The 15,724-nt window shown below is 47.0% G+C and overlaps 1 protein-coding gene across 3 annotated transcripts in view; it reads left to right on the top strand.

Annotated features, from left to right (window-relative positions):
* Positions 1–15,724, top strand: part of LOC127916785 (receptor tyrosine-protein kinase erbB-4-like) — a 419,139-nt gene that overhangs the window by 397,255 nt on the left and 6,160 nt on the right. For all 3 annotated transcript variants that reach the window (XM_052499916.1, XM_052499915.1, XM_052499917.1), the window contains 3 exons: positions 4,746–4,843; positions 8,747–8,917; positions 15,380–15,692. In XM_052499916.1, the coding sequence (XP_052355876.1) occupies positions 4,746–4,843; positions 8,747–8,917; positions 15,380–15,692 (582 nt within the window). The remainder of the gene's footprint in view (positions 1–4,745; positions 4,844–8,746; positions 8,918–15,379; positions 15,693–15,724) is intronic.

The raw sequence follows: 15,724 nt of genomic DNA, 5'->3' as shown, positions 1-15,724 counted from the left end.
ATGATGTCAATTAGCCTAACAGACAGAAGCTTCTAAAGCCATAATTTTCTGGAATTTTCCAAGCTGTTAAAGGCACAGTCAACTTCGTGTATGTAAACCTCTGACCCACTGGAATTGTGATACAGTGAATTATAAGTGAAATAATCTGTCTGTAAATAATTGTTGGAAAAATGACTCGTGTCATGCACAAAGTAGATGTCCTAATCGACTTGCCAAAACTACAGTTTGTTAACAAGAAATTTGTGAAATGGTTGAAAAACGAGTTCTAATGACTCCAAACTAAGTGTATGTAAACTTCCGACTTCAACTGTATATAATGATATATATGATTATTCAGCTTGTCTGCTCAACCGCCCGCCTGATATATACAGTGCCTTGCGAAAGTATTCGGCCCCCTTGAACTTTGCGACCTTTTGCCACATTTCAAGCTTCAAACATAAAGATATAAAACTGTATTTTTTTGTGAAGAATCAACAACAAGTGGGACACAATCATGAAGTGGAACGACATTTATTGGATATTTCAAACTTTTTTTTTTTTTTTGTGTCCCACTTGTTGTTGATTCTTCACAAAAAAATGTGGCAAAAGGTCGCAAAGTTCAAGGGGGCCGAATACTTTCGCAAGGCACTGTATATATAGGCTACATCTTGTCTGGTCAACCTGCTATATGTATATATATATATACAGTGGGGCAAAAAGTATTTAGTCAGCCACCAATTGTGCAAGTTCTCCCACTTAAAAAGATGAGAGGCCTGTAATTTTCATCATAGGTACACTTCAACTGTGACAGACAAAATGAGAAAAAAAATCCAGAAAATCACATTGTAGGATTTTTTATGAATTTATTTGCAAATTATGGTGGAAAATAAGTATTTGGTCAATAACAAAAGTTTATCTCAATACTTTGTTATATACACTTTGTTGGCAATGACAGAGGTCAAACACTTTCTGTAAGTCTTCACAAGGTTTCCACACACTGTTGCTGGTATTTTAGCCCATTCCTCCATGCAGATCTCCTCTAGAGCAGTGATGTTTTGGGACTGTTGCTGGGCAACACGGACTTTCAACTCCCTCCAAAGATTTTCTATGGGGTTGAGATCTGGAGACTGGCTTGGCCACTCCAGGACCTTGAAATGCTTCTTACAAAGCCACTCCTTCGTTGCCCGGGCAGTGTGTTTGGGATCATTGTCATGCTGAAAGACCCTGCCACGTTTCATCTTCAATGCCCTGATGTTTCCACCCCAATGCTTCACAGTAGGTACTTTGGATGCAACTCAGCATTCTTTGTCCTCCAAACACGACGAGTTGAGTTTTTACCAAAAAGTTATATTTTGGTTTCATCTGACCATATGGCATTCTCCCAATCTTCTTCTGGATCATCCAAATGCTCTCTATCAAACTTCAGAAGGGCCTGGACATGTACTGGCTTAATCAGGGGACACGTCAGGCACTGCAGGATTTGAGTCCCTGGTGGCGTAGTGTGTTACTGATGGTAGGCTTTGTTACTTTGGTCCCAGCTCTCTGCAGGTCATTCACTAGGTCCCCCCGTGTGGTTCTGGGATTGTTCTTGTGATCATTTTGACCCCACGGGGTGAGATCTTGCGTGGAGCCCCAGATCGAGGGAGATTATCAGTGGTGATTATCAGTATGTCTTCCATTTCCTAATAATTGCTCCCACAGTTGATTTCTTCAAACCAAGCTGCTTACCTATTGCAGATTCAGTCTTCCCAGCCTGGTGCAGGTCTACAATTTTGTTTCTGGTGTCCTTTGACAGCTCTTTGGTCTTGGCCATAGTGGAGTTTGGAGTGTGACTGTTTGAGGTTGATAACAAGTTCAAACAGGTGCCATTAATACAGGTAACGAGTGGAGGACAGAGGAGCCTCTTAAAGAATAGGAAGTTACAGGTCTGTGAGATCCAGAAATCTTGCTTGTTTGTAGGTGACCAAATATTTATTTTCCACCATAATTTGCAAATAAATTCATTAAAAATCCTACAATGTGATTTTCTGGATGTTCTTTCCTCATTTTGTCCGTCATAGTTGAAGTGTACCTATGATGAAAATTACAGGCCTCTCTCATCTTTTTAAGTGGGAGAACTTGCACAATTGGTGGCTGACTAAATACTTTTTTGCCCCACTGTATATAGGATATAGCTTGTCTGGTCAACCTGATATATATATATATAGGATACAGCTTGTCTGGTCAACCTGATATATATATATATATATATAGGATACAGCTTGTCTGGTCAACCTGATATATATATAGGATACAGCTTGTCTGGTCAACCTGATATATATATATAGGATACAGCTTGTCTGGTCGACCGCCCGCCAGCTCGCCCCATTGCACTCATAAAGACTGTCACGAAGAGAAGGAGACAGGGAGGGAGTGAGAAAGAGAGTCAGAATATCCTGTGAATGTGACCTGTAGCAGTCATGCACACTGCACTGTGCTAACACACTCTAGATGGCCTGTGATGTTGAGTGACTTGGACACCCCAGAGATTTGTAATCCCCCCCGCTCTCACTCATCATACCCACAATGCAATGCAGAACCCCCCCCCTGTTCCAACTGACAGCTCCTGGCCCTCTGCCCCACTCCTGTCATGTCATCCACATGAACAGAGAGAGAGAGTTTGTATGTGTGTGTGTGTGTGTGTGTGTGTGTGTGTGTGTGTGTGTGTGTGTGTGTGTGTGTGTGTGTGTGTGTGTGTGTGTGTGTGTGTGTGTGTGTGTGTGTGTGTGTGTGTGTGTGTGTGTGTGTGTGTGTGTTCTTACAAGCATTTCACTACAATAACATCTGCTAAAATATATGTGACCAATAACATTTCATTAGATATGTTTTGGTGAAACATGAACGCATACCTGCACCCACCCGCTCACCCACACACCCACACACTCACCCACCCACCCACTCACCCACCCACACACACCCACACACTCACCCACCCACCCACCCACTCACCCACTCACCCACTCACCCACTCACCCACTCACCCACCCACTCACCCACACACTCACCCACACACTCACCCACCCACTCACCCACTCACTCACACACCCACCAACCCACTCACCCAACCACCCACTCACCCACTCACTCACACACCCACCAACCCACTCACCCACTCACACACCCACCAACCCACTCACTCACTCACACCAACCAACCCACTCACACACACACATACTCTAGTACACAGACACACACACACACATACTCTAACACACACACACACACACACACACACACACACACACACACACACACACACACACACACACACACACACACACACACACTCACTCTCTTTCAAACACACACACACACACTCTAGCACACAGACACACACACTCTCTCTCTTTCAAACACACACACACACAAACACACATGCACAAATACACAGACACACATGCACAAATACACAGACACACACACATACTCTTGCACACAGATACACACACACACTCTCTCTCTTTCAAACACACACACACACACACCAACCCACTCACACACACACATTCTCTAGTACACACACACACACACACACATACACACACACTCTCTCTCTTTCAAACACACACACACACTCTAGCACACAGACACACACTCTCTTTCAAACACACACACAAACACACATGCACATCTCTCTTCTCTCGGCTGGCGAGGGAAAAGCATGCTCCATCTTAACGGGGGCATTCATTCTAATTACATGTTGACTGTGAGCTGTTGTTTGTGATTTGATTCGCCATAACACCCGTGCCTCTGTGGCTGGAGAAAAAATGCTAGAGATGAAATGAGGGTTGATTGCCGCACATTTAGATAATGCGCCAGCTCCCGCATGTTGGTTGGAGGGGGAATGAACAGGAAGGGAATGAGAGAACGAGGGAGAGAGAGAGAGGGAGAAAGGGAGAGAAGGGAGAAAGGGAGAGGAGAGGAGAGGAGAGGAGAGGAGAGGAGAGGAGAGGAGAGGAGAGGAGAGGAGAGGAGAGGAGAGGAGAGGAGAGGGAGAGGAGAGGGAGAGGGAGAGGGAGAGGAGAGGGAGAGGGAGGGAGAGGGGAGGGAGAGGGAGAGGGAGGGAGAGGGAGAGAGGAGAGGGAGAGGGAGAGAGAGAGGAGAGAGAGAGAGAGAGAGAGAGAGAGAGAGAGAGAGAGAGAGAGAGAGAGAGAGAGAGAGAGAGAGAGAGAGAGAGAGAGAGAGAGAGAGAGAGAGAGAGAGAGAGAGAGGAGAGAGAGAGAGAGAGAGGAGAGAGAGAGAGGGAGGAGAGAGAGAGAGAGAGAGAGAGAGAGAGAGAGAGAGAGAGAGAGAGAGAGAGAGAGAGAGAGAGCTAGACTTATTAGAGCTGATCTAAGATCAGTAGACACTGTTTACGTCTCTCGCTCTCTCTCTCTCTTTTCATCTCTCTGTCGTTATCTCTCCCCTCTCTCTCTCTCTAACACTATCTACTGTACATTGGCTCAGGCCAGCCAACGACTGAATGGTATTTCATGTTATTCTAAGATTCAGGGTGATTCTGTTATTTGGTATCAGCAGTCACCATGGTGACCAGTGACCACTATTCCTCTGGGACTCAAATGTACACAACATACTAAAATCCTTTTAGTGGGCCTGAATGAGCAGTACACAGTATTAGAGATAGCAACAGGGCACCTTAGCATTCAGAGGTCGTTGTTACTACACATTACCTTACTATCTGAATCAAACGTGTTATTTTATGACAAGCTGTGTCTTCTTTCTTCCAGGCTGGATGATAGACGCAGACAGCAGGCCCAAGTTCAAGGAGCTGGCTGCAGAGTTGTGTAGGATGGCCCGGGACCCCCAGAGATACCTGGTCATCCAGGTACGGCTCAGCCCTGCTCTCTCTCTCTCTGTCTGGTCTGCTGGTGGATGAGACACAAGGCAGTACAGTCCACTCCTGAGAAATGCATGAAAACCCTGTTTAGGAGTATTGCAGTTCGCTGAACTTAAATATTTCCTTTTTACTTTGCATATCTGCGTACTCTGGTTTAATGCACATGTCCACAACAGTCCCAAGATATTGTAAAAATCAGGATCATGTTGAGCAAGTAGACAGTTGAGGCATTCTCTGCCTGAACTTGATCAATTCCAAATCAAATCAAAACAAATGGTATTTTTCACATCCGCTGAACACCTTACAGTGAAATGCTTACAAGCCCATAACTAACAATGCAGTTTGAAGATAAATAATTGTTAAGTGAAAATAGATAAGTAAAAAATATGATAAAAATGACAATGAATTAAAGAGCAGCAGTAAAATAACAGTAGCGAGGCTCTGTACAGGGGGTACAGAGTCAATGTGCAGGGGAACTGGTTAGTCGAGGTAATTCAGGTAATATGTACATTTAGGTAGAGTTAAAGTGACTATGCATAGATAATAAACAGAGTAGCAGCAGCGTAAAAGAGGAGGTGGGGGGCGACGAGGTGGGGAGGGGCGACGAGGTGGGGAGGGGCGACGAGGTGGGGAGGGGCGACGAGGTGGGGAGGGGCGACGAGGTGGGGAGGGGCGACGAGGTGGGGAGGGGCGACGAGGTGGGGAGGGGCGACGAGGTGGGGAGGGGCGACGAGGTGGGGAGGGGCGACGACAAAGCAGATAGTCTGGGTAGACATTTGATTAGCTGTTCAGGGGTAGAAGCTGGGATCAGACCCTTTTTTTCAATGTTTGCCGAAAACGACAGACCCAAATCTAACTGCCTGTAGCTCAGGACCTGAAGCAAGGATACACATATTGTTGATACCATTTGAAAGGAAACACTTTGAAGTGGAAATGTGAAATGAATGTAGGAGAATATAATCTGGGAAAATACCTGCAAAGTTTCAGACTGATCCAATGACACATTACAAAATGTCATATTGAGTCTGGCCAAATGTGCCGAATTGGTCAATTGATACATTTTCAAGTACATAACTATAGAGAACATACAAAAATTATATGGTAATAAAAATATTAAGTTTACACCCTCCCAGGAAAGTCATATATCTGATGGAAAATTATACTCCCTTTAATTTTTTTATATCACCTTTATATCACCTATCACAGCAGTGGTTGAAACTGTACAACCTAGTTCCTACATTTTAATATAAAAATAGATTTTATCAATCAAAACTACGCCACATTTTATCTCTGGGACCCTCAGGATGACAAATCGGAGCAAGATTACTGAATGTAAGGTCATGATTTACCTTCAGAGGTGAATGTATCAAACCAGTTGCCGTGATGAAAGTGTTTTGTTGTTGTGCCTCTCCTCAAACAACAGCATGGAAGTGTTTTGTTGTTGTGCCTCTCCTCAAACAACAGCATGGAAGTGTTTTGTTGTTGTGCCTCTCCTCAAACAACAGCATGGAAGTGTTTTGTTGTTGTGCCTCTCCTCAAACAACAGCATGGAAGTGTTTTGTTGTTGTGCCTCTCCTCAAACAACAGCATGGAAGTGTTTTGTTGTTGTGCCTCTCCTCAAACAACAGCATGGAAGTGTTTTGTTGTTGTGCCTCTCCTCAAACAACAGCATGGAAGTGTTTTGTTGTTGTGCCTCTCCTCAAACAACAGCATGGAAGTGTTTTGTTGTTGTGCCTCTCCTCAAACAACAGCATGGAAGTGTTTTGTTGTTGTGCCTCTCCTCAAACAACAGCATGGAAGTGTTTTGTTGTTGTGCCTCTCCTCAAACAACAGCATGGAAGTGTTTTGTTGTTGTGCCTCTCCTCAAACAACAGCGTGGAAGTGTTTTGTTGTTGTGCCTCTCCTCAAACAACAGCGTGGAAGTGTTTTGTTGTTGTGCCTCTCCTCAAACAACAGCGTGGAAGTGTTTTGTTGTTGTGCCTCTCCTTAAACAACAGCATGGAAGTGTTTTGTTGTTGTGCCTCTCCTCAAACAACAGCATGGAAGTGTTTTGTTGTTGTGCCTCTCCTCAAACAACAGCATGGAAGTGTTTTGTTGTTGTGCCTCTCCTCAAACAACAGCATGGAAGTGTTTTGTTGTTGTGCCTCTCCTCAAACAACAGCATGGAAGTGTTTTGTTGTTGTGCCTCTCCTCAAACAACAGCATGGAAGTGTTTTGTTGTTGTGCCTCTCCTCAAACAACAGCATGGAAGTGTTTTGTTGTTGTGCCTCTCCTCAAACAACAGCATGGAAGTGTTTTGTTGTTGTGCCTCTCCTCAAACAACAGCATGGAAGTGTTTTGTTGTTGTGCCTCTCCTCAAACAACAGCATGGAAGTGTTTTGTTGTTGTGCCTCTCCTCAAACAACAGCATGGAAGTGTTTTGTTGTTGTGCCTCTCCTCAAACAACAGCATGGAAGTGTTTTGTTGTTGTGCCTCTCCTCAAACAACAGCATGGAAGTGTTTTGTTGTTGTGCCTCTCCTCAAACAACAGCATGGAAGTGTTTTGTTGTTGTGCCTCTCCTCAAACAACAGCATGGAAGTGTTTTGTTGTTGTGCCTCTCCTCAAACAACAGCATGGAAGTGTTTTGTTGTTGTGCCTCTCCTCAAACAACAGCATGGAAGTGTTTTGTTGTTGTGCCTCTCCTCAAACAACAGCATGGAAGTGTTTTGTTGTTGTGCCTCTCCTCAAACAACAGCGTGGAAGTGTTTTGTTGTTGTGCCTCTCCTCAAACAACAGCATGGACGTGTTTTGTTTTGTTGTGCCTCTCCTCAAACAACAGCATGGAAGTGTTTTGTTGTTGTGCCTCTCCTCAAACAACAGCATGGAAGTGTTTTGTTGTTGTGCCTCTCCTCAAACAACAGCATGGAAGTGTTTTGTTGTTGTGCCTCTCCTCAAACAACAGCATGGAAGTGTTTTGTTGTTGTGCCTCTCCTCAAACAACAGCATGGAAGTGTTTTGTTGTTGTGCCTCTCCTCAAACAACAGCATGGAAGTGTTTTGTTGTTGTGCCTCTCCTCAAACAACAGCATGGAAGTGTTTTGTTGTTGTGCCTCTCCTCAAACAACAGCATGGAAGTGTTTTGTTGTTGTGCCTCTCCTCAAACAACAGCATGGAAGTGTTTTGTTGTTGTGCCTCTCCTCAAACAACAGCATGGAAGTGTTTTGTTGTTGTGCCTCTCCTCAAACAACAGCATGGAAGTGTTTTGTTGTTGTGCCTCTCCTCAAACAACAGCATGGAAGTGTTTTGTTGTTGTGCCTCTCCTCAAACAACAGCATGGAAGTGTTTTGTTGTTGTGCCTCTCCTCAAACAACAGCATGGAAGTGTTTTGTTGTTGTGCCTCTCCTCAAACAACAGCATGGAAGTGTTTTGTTGTTGTGCCTCTCCTCAAACAACAGCGTGGAAGTGTTTTGTTGTTGTGCCTCTCCTCAAACAACAGCATGGAAGTGTTTTGTTGTTGTGCCTCTCCTCAAACAACAGCATGGAAGTGTTTTGTTGTTGTGCCTCTCCTCAAACAACAGCATGGAAGTGTTTTGTTGTTGTGCCTCTCCTCAAACAACAGCATGGAAGTGTTTTGTTGTTGTGCCTCTCCTCAAACAACAGCAGGGAAGTGTTTTCACTGTAATAGCTACTGTAAACTGGACAGTGCATTTAGATTAACAATAATCTCAGCTTTCTGCCCATATAAGACATGTCCTGGGAGATACAACGTCATGCTAATCACATTAGCATACGTCAGCGCAACTGTCCCAAATGTTGGTGTTGCGCAGCAAAACATTTAGCTACGCTGTGCTCTGCTGAACACAACCCAGTAGACAGTAATGTGATGTTGTGTATCTGTGTGTCCTAACTCAGGGGGATGACCGTATGAAGCTGCCCAGCCCCAACGACAGTAAGTTCTTCCAGAGCCTGCTGGATGAGGAGGATGTGGAGGACTTTATGGATGCTGAGGAGTACCTGGTTCCCCATCACTTTAACATGCCTCCACTATCATACACAGCCAGGCTCCGCGTCGACTCCAACAGGGTAGGTAGAAGCACACACTTGTGCACGCACGCACACACACGCACTCACACACGCACGCACACACACACGCACACACACACACACACACACACACACACACGCACACACATGCACAGAACCCCCCCCCACACACACACATGCACAGAAACACCCCGAACCCCCGATACACACACACACGCAGAAGCACACACACACACACATGCACAGAAACATCCACACACTCAAATTAACACACAACCACACACACACTCAAATTAACACACAGCCACACACACATACTATCCACAACAACTATTCCTCCTCTCTTTTCCTCAATGTCCTATCAGTCCTATCAGCCTCAGAAAGTATCAAACCCTACCTCCACTTCCATCTGATTTCCATTCATCTAGACAGCCCTTCTCTCTCTCTCTGTCCCAGTCTGCCTCCTATAGTTCTTCTCTCTCTCTGTCCCAGTGTATCTCCTCCAATTCTTCTCTCTCTCTCTGTCCCAGTCTGCCTCCTCCAGTTCTTCTCTCTCTCTCTGTCCCAGTCTGCCTCCTCCAGTTCTTCTCTCTCTCTCTGTCCCAGTGTATCTCCTCCAGTTCTTCTCTCTCTCTGTCCCAGTCTGCCTCCTCCAGTTCTTCTCTCTCTCTCTGTCCCAGTGTATCTCCTCCAGTTCTTCTCTCTCTCTGTCCCAGTCTGCCTCCTCCAGTTCTTCTCTCTCTCTGTCCCAGTCTGACTCCTCCAGTTCTTCTCTCTCTCTCTGTCCCAGTCTGCCTCCTCCAGTTCTTCTCTCTCTCTCTGTCCCAGTCTGCCTCCTCCAGTTCTTCTCTCTCTCTCTGTCCCAGTGTATCTCCTCCAGTTCTTCTCTCTCTCTCTGTCCCAGTCTGCCTCCTCCAGTTCTTCTCTCTCTCTCTGTCCCAGTGTATCTCCTCCAGTTCTTCTCTCTCTCTGTCCCAGTCTGCCTCCTCCAGTTCTTCTCTCTCTCTCTGTCCCAGTGTATCTCCTCCAGTTCTTCTCTCTCTCTGTCCCAGTCTGCCTCCTCCAGTTCTTCTCTCTCTCTGTCTCAGTGTATCTCCTCCAGTTCTTCTCTCTCTCTCTCTGTCCCAGTCTGACTCCTACGGCGGCCTTTCTCAATAGCAAGGCTATGCTCACTGAGTCTGTACATAGTCAAAGCTTTCCTTAATTTTGGGTCAGTCACAGTGGTCAGGTATTCTGCCGCTGTGTACTCTCTGTGTAGGGCCAAATAGCATTCTAGTTTGCTCTGTTTTTTTGTTAATTCTTTCCAATGTGTTAAGTAATTATCTTTTTGTTTTCTCATGATTTGGTTGGGTCTAATTGTGCTGTTGTCCTGGGGCTCTGTAGGGTGTGTTTGTGTTTGTGAACAGAGCCCCAGGACCAGCTTGCTTAGGGACTCTTCTCCAGGTTCATCTCTCTGTAGGTGATGGCTTTGTTATGGAAGGTTTGTGAATCGCTTCCTTTTAGGTGGTTGTAGAATTTAATGGCTCTTTTCTGGATTTTGATAATTAGTGGGTATCGGCCTAATTCTACTCTGCATGCATTATTTGGTGTTGTACGTTGTACACTGAGGATATTTTTGCAGAATTCTGCGTGCAGAGTCTCAATTTGGTGTTTGTCCCATTTTGTGAAGTCTTGGTTGGTGAGCGGACCCCAGACCTCACAACCATAAAGGGCAATGGGCTCTATGACTGATTCAAGTATTTTTAGCCAAATCCTAATTGGTATGTTGAAATTTATGTTTCTTTTGATGGCATAGAATGCCCTTCTTGCCTTGTCTCTCAGATCGTTCACAGCTTTGTGGAAGTTACCTGTGGCGCTGATGTTTAGGCCAAGGTATGTATAGTTTTTGTGTGCTCTAGGGCAACAGTGTCTAGATGGAATTTGAATTTGTGGTCCTGGTGACTGGACCTTTTTGGAACACCATTATTTTGGTCTTACTGAGATTTACTGTCAGGGCCCAGGTCTGACAGAATCTGTGCATAAGATCTAGGTGCTGCTGTAGGCCCTCATTGGTTGGTGACATAAGCACCAGATCATCAGCAAACAGCAGACATTTGACTTCGGATTCTAGCAGGGGGAGGCCGGGTGCTGCAGACTTTTCTAGTGCCCGCACCAATTTGTTGATATATATGTTGAAGAGGGTGGGGCTTAAGCTGCATCCCTGTCTAACCCCACGACCCTGTGTGAAGAAATGTGTGTGTTTTTTGCCAATTTTAACCGCACACTTGTTGTTTGTGTACATGGATTTTATAATGTCTTCTCTCTCTCTGTCCCAGTCTGCCTCCTCCAGTTCTTCTCTCTCTCTCTGTCCCAGTGTATCTCCTCCAGTTCTTCTCTCTCTCTCTCTGTCCCAGTGTATCTCCTCCAGTTCTTCTCTCTCTCTCTGTCCCAGTCTGCCTCCTCCAGTTCTTCTCTCTCTCTCTGTCCCAGTGTATCTCCTCCAGTTCTTCTCTCTCTCTCTCTCTGTCCCAGTGTATCTCCTCCAGTTCTTCCCTCTCTCTCTGTCCCAGTCTGTCTCCTCCAGTTCTTCTCTCTCTCCCTGTCAAATCAAATCAAATCAAATGTATTTATATAGCCCTTCGTACATCAGCTGATATCTCAAAGTGCTGTACAGAAACCCAGCCTAAAACCCCAAACAGCAAGCAATGCAGGTGTAGAAGCACGGTGGCTAGGAAAAACTCCCTAGAAAGGCCAAAACCTAGGAAGAAACCTAGAGAGGAACCAGGCTATGTGGGGTGGCCAGTCCTCTTCTGGCTGTGCCGGGTGGAGATTATAACAGAACATGGCCAAGATGTTCAAATGTTCATAAATGACCAGCATGGTCGAATAATAACAAGGCAGAACAGTTGAAACTGGAGCAGCAGCATGGCCAGGTGGACTGGGGACAGCAAGGAGTCATCATGTCAGGTAGTCCTGGGGCACGGTCCTAGGGCTCAGGTCCTCCGAGAGAGAGAAAGAAAGAGAGAATTAGAGAGAGCATATGTGGGGTGGCCCGTCCTCTTCTGGCTGTGCCGGGTGGAGATTATAACAGAACATGGCCAAGATGTTCAAATGTTCATAAATGACCAGCATGGTCGAATAATAGTAAGGCAGAACAGTTGAAACTGGAGCAGCAGCATGGCCAGGTGGACTGGGGACAGCAAGGGGTCATCATGTCAGGTAGTCCTGGGGCATGGTCCTAGGGCTCAGGTCAGTTGAAACTGGAGCAGCAGCATGGCCAGGTGGACTGGGGACAGCAAGGAGTCATCATGTCAGGTAGTCCTGGGGCATGGTCCTAGGGCTCAGGTCCTCCGAGAGAGAGAAAGAAAGAAGGAGAGAATTAGAGAACGCACACTTAGATTCACACAGGACACCGAATTAGGACAGGAGGGGTACTCCAGATATAACAAACTGACCCTAGCCCCCGACACAAACTACTGCAGCATAAATACTGGAGGCTGAGACAGGAGGGGACAGGAGACACTGTGGCCCCATCCGAGGACACCCCGGACAGGGCCAAACAGGAAGGTTATAACCCCACCCACTTTGACAAAGCACAGCCCCCACACCACTAGAGGGATATCTTCAACCACCAACTTACCATCCTGAGACAAGGCTGAGTATAGCCCACAAAGATCTCCGCCACGGCACAGCCCAAGTGTGTGTGGGGGGCGCCAACCCAGACAGGATGACCACAACAGTGAATCAACCCACTCAGGTGACGCACCCCCTGTCCCGGTGTATCTCCTCCAGTTATTCTCTCTCTCTCTGTCCCAGTGTATCTCTTCCAGTTCTTCTCTCTCTCTCTGTCCCAGTCTGCCTCCTCCAGTTCTTCCCTCTCTCTCTGTCCCAGTCTGCCTCCTCCAGTTCTTCCCTCTCTCTCTGTCCCAGTCTGCCTCCTCCAGTTCTTCCCTCTCTCTCTGTCCCAGTGTATCTCCTCCAGTTATTCTCTCTCTCTCTGTCCCAGTGTATCTCCTCCAGTTATTCTCTCTCTCTCTGTCCCAGTGTATCTCCTCCAGTTCTTCTATCTCTCTGTCCCAGTCTGCCTCCTCCAGTTCATCTCCTCTCTGTGTCCCAGTGTGTCACGCCCGACCCTGGCCTTTTTATCCACCTGCTCTCCAGGCCTCCTTTTTCATTACGTCGGCCTCCGTGTGTAAATAGCAGCCTCTCCACTAAAGCGCCGCCACCATTTGCTCAGAGACAATCTCCTCCAGTTCTTCTCTCTGTCCCAGTGTATCTCCTCCAGTTCTTCCCTCTCTCTCTGTCCCAGTGTATCTCCTCCAGTTCTTCTCCCTCTCTCTGTCCTAGTCTGCCTCCTCCAGTTCTTCTCTCTCTCTCTGTCCCAATGTATCTCCTCCAGTTCTTCTCTCTCTCTCTGTCTCAGTCTGCCTCCTCCAGTTCTTCCCTCTCTCTCTGTCCCAATGTATCTCCTCCAGTTCTTCTCTCTCTCTCTGTCTCAGTCTGCCTCCTCCAGTTCTTCCCTCTCTCTCTGTCCCAGTGTATCTCCTCCAGTTATTCTCTCTCTCTCTGTCCCAGTGTATCTCCTCCAGTTATTCTCTCTCTCTCTGTCCCAGTGTATCTCCTCCAGTTATTCTCTCTCTCTCTGTCCCAGTGTATCTCCTCCAGTTCTTCTCTCTCTCTCTGTCCCAGTCTGCCTCCTCCAGTTCTTCCCTCTCTCTCTGTCCCAGTCTGCCTCCTCCAGTTCTTCCCTCTCTCTCTGTCCCAGTCTGCCTCCTCCAGTTCTTCTCTCTCTCTCTCTCTCTGTCCCAGTCTGCCTCCTCCAGTTCTTCCCTCTCTCTCTGTCCCAGTCTGCCTCCTCCAGTTCATCTCCATCTCTCTGTCTCAGTCTGCCTCCTCCAGTTCTTCCCTCTCTCTCTGTCCCAGTGTATCTCCTCCAGTTATTCTCTCTCTCTCTGTCCCAGTGTATCTCCTCCAGTTCTTCTCTCTCTCTCTGTCCCAGTCTGCCTCCTCCAGTTCTTCTCTCTCTCTCTGTCCCAGTCTGCCTCCTCCAGTTCTTCTCTCTCTCTCTCTCTGTCCCAGTCTGCCTCCTCCAGTTATTCTCTCTCTCTCTGTCCCAGTGTATCTCCTCCAGTTCTTCTCTCTCTCTGTCCCAGTCTGCCTCCTCCAGTTCTTCTCTCTCTCTGTGTCCCAGTCTGCCTCCTCCAGTTCATCTCCATCTCTGTGTCCCAGTGTGTCACGCCCGACCCTGGCCTTTTTATCCACCCGCTCTCCAGGCCTCCTTTTTCATTACGTCGGCCTCCGTGTGTAAATAGCAGCCTCTCCACTAAAGCGCCGCCACCATTTGCTCAGAGACAATGAGTCCTGGGCTTGGCTATTTACTCTGCCGCTCTCCGCCGCTCTGCCTCGACCATGATCCTGCATCTCATATTGACTGTGTGCCCGTGTGCCCTCGTGCTGGCGGTCATGCCATGGCCCTAGGGGACCTGGACACAGGCACCCACACATCTGAAATGTCAAAGGTCAATATTCTGACTGAAACACATTTTCATTATGCAGTCAAACAGTCTAGGACTATGAATAGGACAGGGAGTCATGGGAGAAAATTGCAAAGTGAAAGAACTGGAACACTGGCTCCGCTGGCACAGTGAATAAAATAGACTAGCTAGGATGTGGCCCAAATGACCCCCCTTGCCTATACAGTGCACTTCTTTTGAGTCCTGGTCAGAAGTAATGCACTATAAAGGGAATAGGGTGCCATTTGGGATAGAGTGTAATTCTGACTAATTTGCTTTTCTGATTGAACCTCACCGGAGGAGAGGATAATGGGGGCCTTTTAAAAACTTGACGGGGGAGAGGGATGAATAGAGAGGTTGGCCTAAAGGAGGAGAGGAGAAGAGATGATTGCAGAGCGATGGAGTGATGGAGAGAGGACAGAGGGAAAGAGTGGGTGGGAGTGAAAGAGAGGCCGGTCCCCAGGACCCCCCTCTCCCTTTGTGGCTCCCCAGAAGGTGACTAATATTAGCAGTAAAACATTGCGGGCAGGGGGATGGCTCTCTAGTAGAAACTCTGGCAAGCTGGCCCAGCTCTAATAGCTTGGAGCTATCCTGGAGAATATCAGGAAATATACTTGCCCTATAAGTCATGTAATATGTTTGTTGTTGTTATTGTTGTTGTTCATAGGGTTCAGGTGTTTAAATACCAACTCTGTTTTTTCCTCCTTCTTTCTTAGAGACCTTTGAACCAAACGATACCCAGGAAAACAGCCGCAGAGAAATTTAATTCGCAACAACATGTTGGTTCATGGAATCAAACGTTTTCTCTCATAACTCTGGTCCAGATTTGATTTCAGAGTAACTATACAGGCCCTCTCTTGTCAGAGATGTTAATCTCCATGAGAATAATAAATGACATTAAATAAATGAAAAACATCCTTGATTTGTAAGAGCGGCTTTGTAATGAGTGTTAGTCCTCCTACATTGGAGTTAATGTTTTCCCCTCATGTTGTCTCCCCCCTTTCCCCAGAACCAGTTTGGGTACCGGGACGGTTCAGGCTCGACCCCTGAGGAGGGCCTGGCATTGGGAGGGTCCCCGTCTTGTGTCTCCTCTCCAGATCCTGCAGGCACGCAGGGGGCAGCCTTGGACGCCCTGGAGGACCAGCGCTGCAACGGCACGCTGCTCAAGAAGAAGACCCAGACAAGGCCCGGGGCAGAGGACAACAACGGGCAGCGCTACAGTGCCGACCCTACCGTGTTCCTGGGGGACCGGGGTGTGGGGCCCCGGGGGGACACGGACGAGGACGGCTACATGACTCCCATGAAGGATAAGACCTCGTCAGGTAGGTAGACCATCTGGGGCTGGCTTAGTCCT

Source organism: Oncorhynchus keta, chromosome 37 (assembly GCF_023373465.1).
Source record: "Oncorhynchus keta strain PuntledgeMale-10-30-2019 chromosome 37, Oket_V2, whole genome shotgun sequence".
In the NCBI taxonomy this organism is placed as follows: domain Eukaryota; kingdom Metazoa; phylum Chordata; class Actinopteri; order Salmoniformes; family Salmonidae; genus Oncorhynchus; species Oncorhynchus keta.
This window is presented reverse-complemented; position numbering and strand designations above follow the sequence as displayed.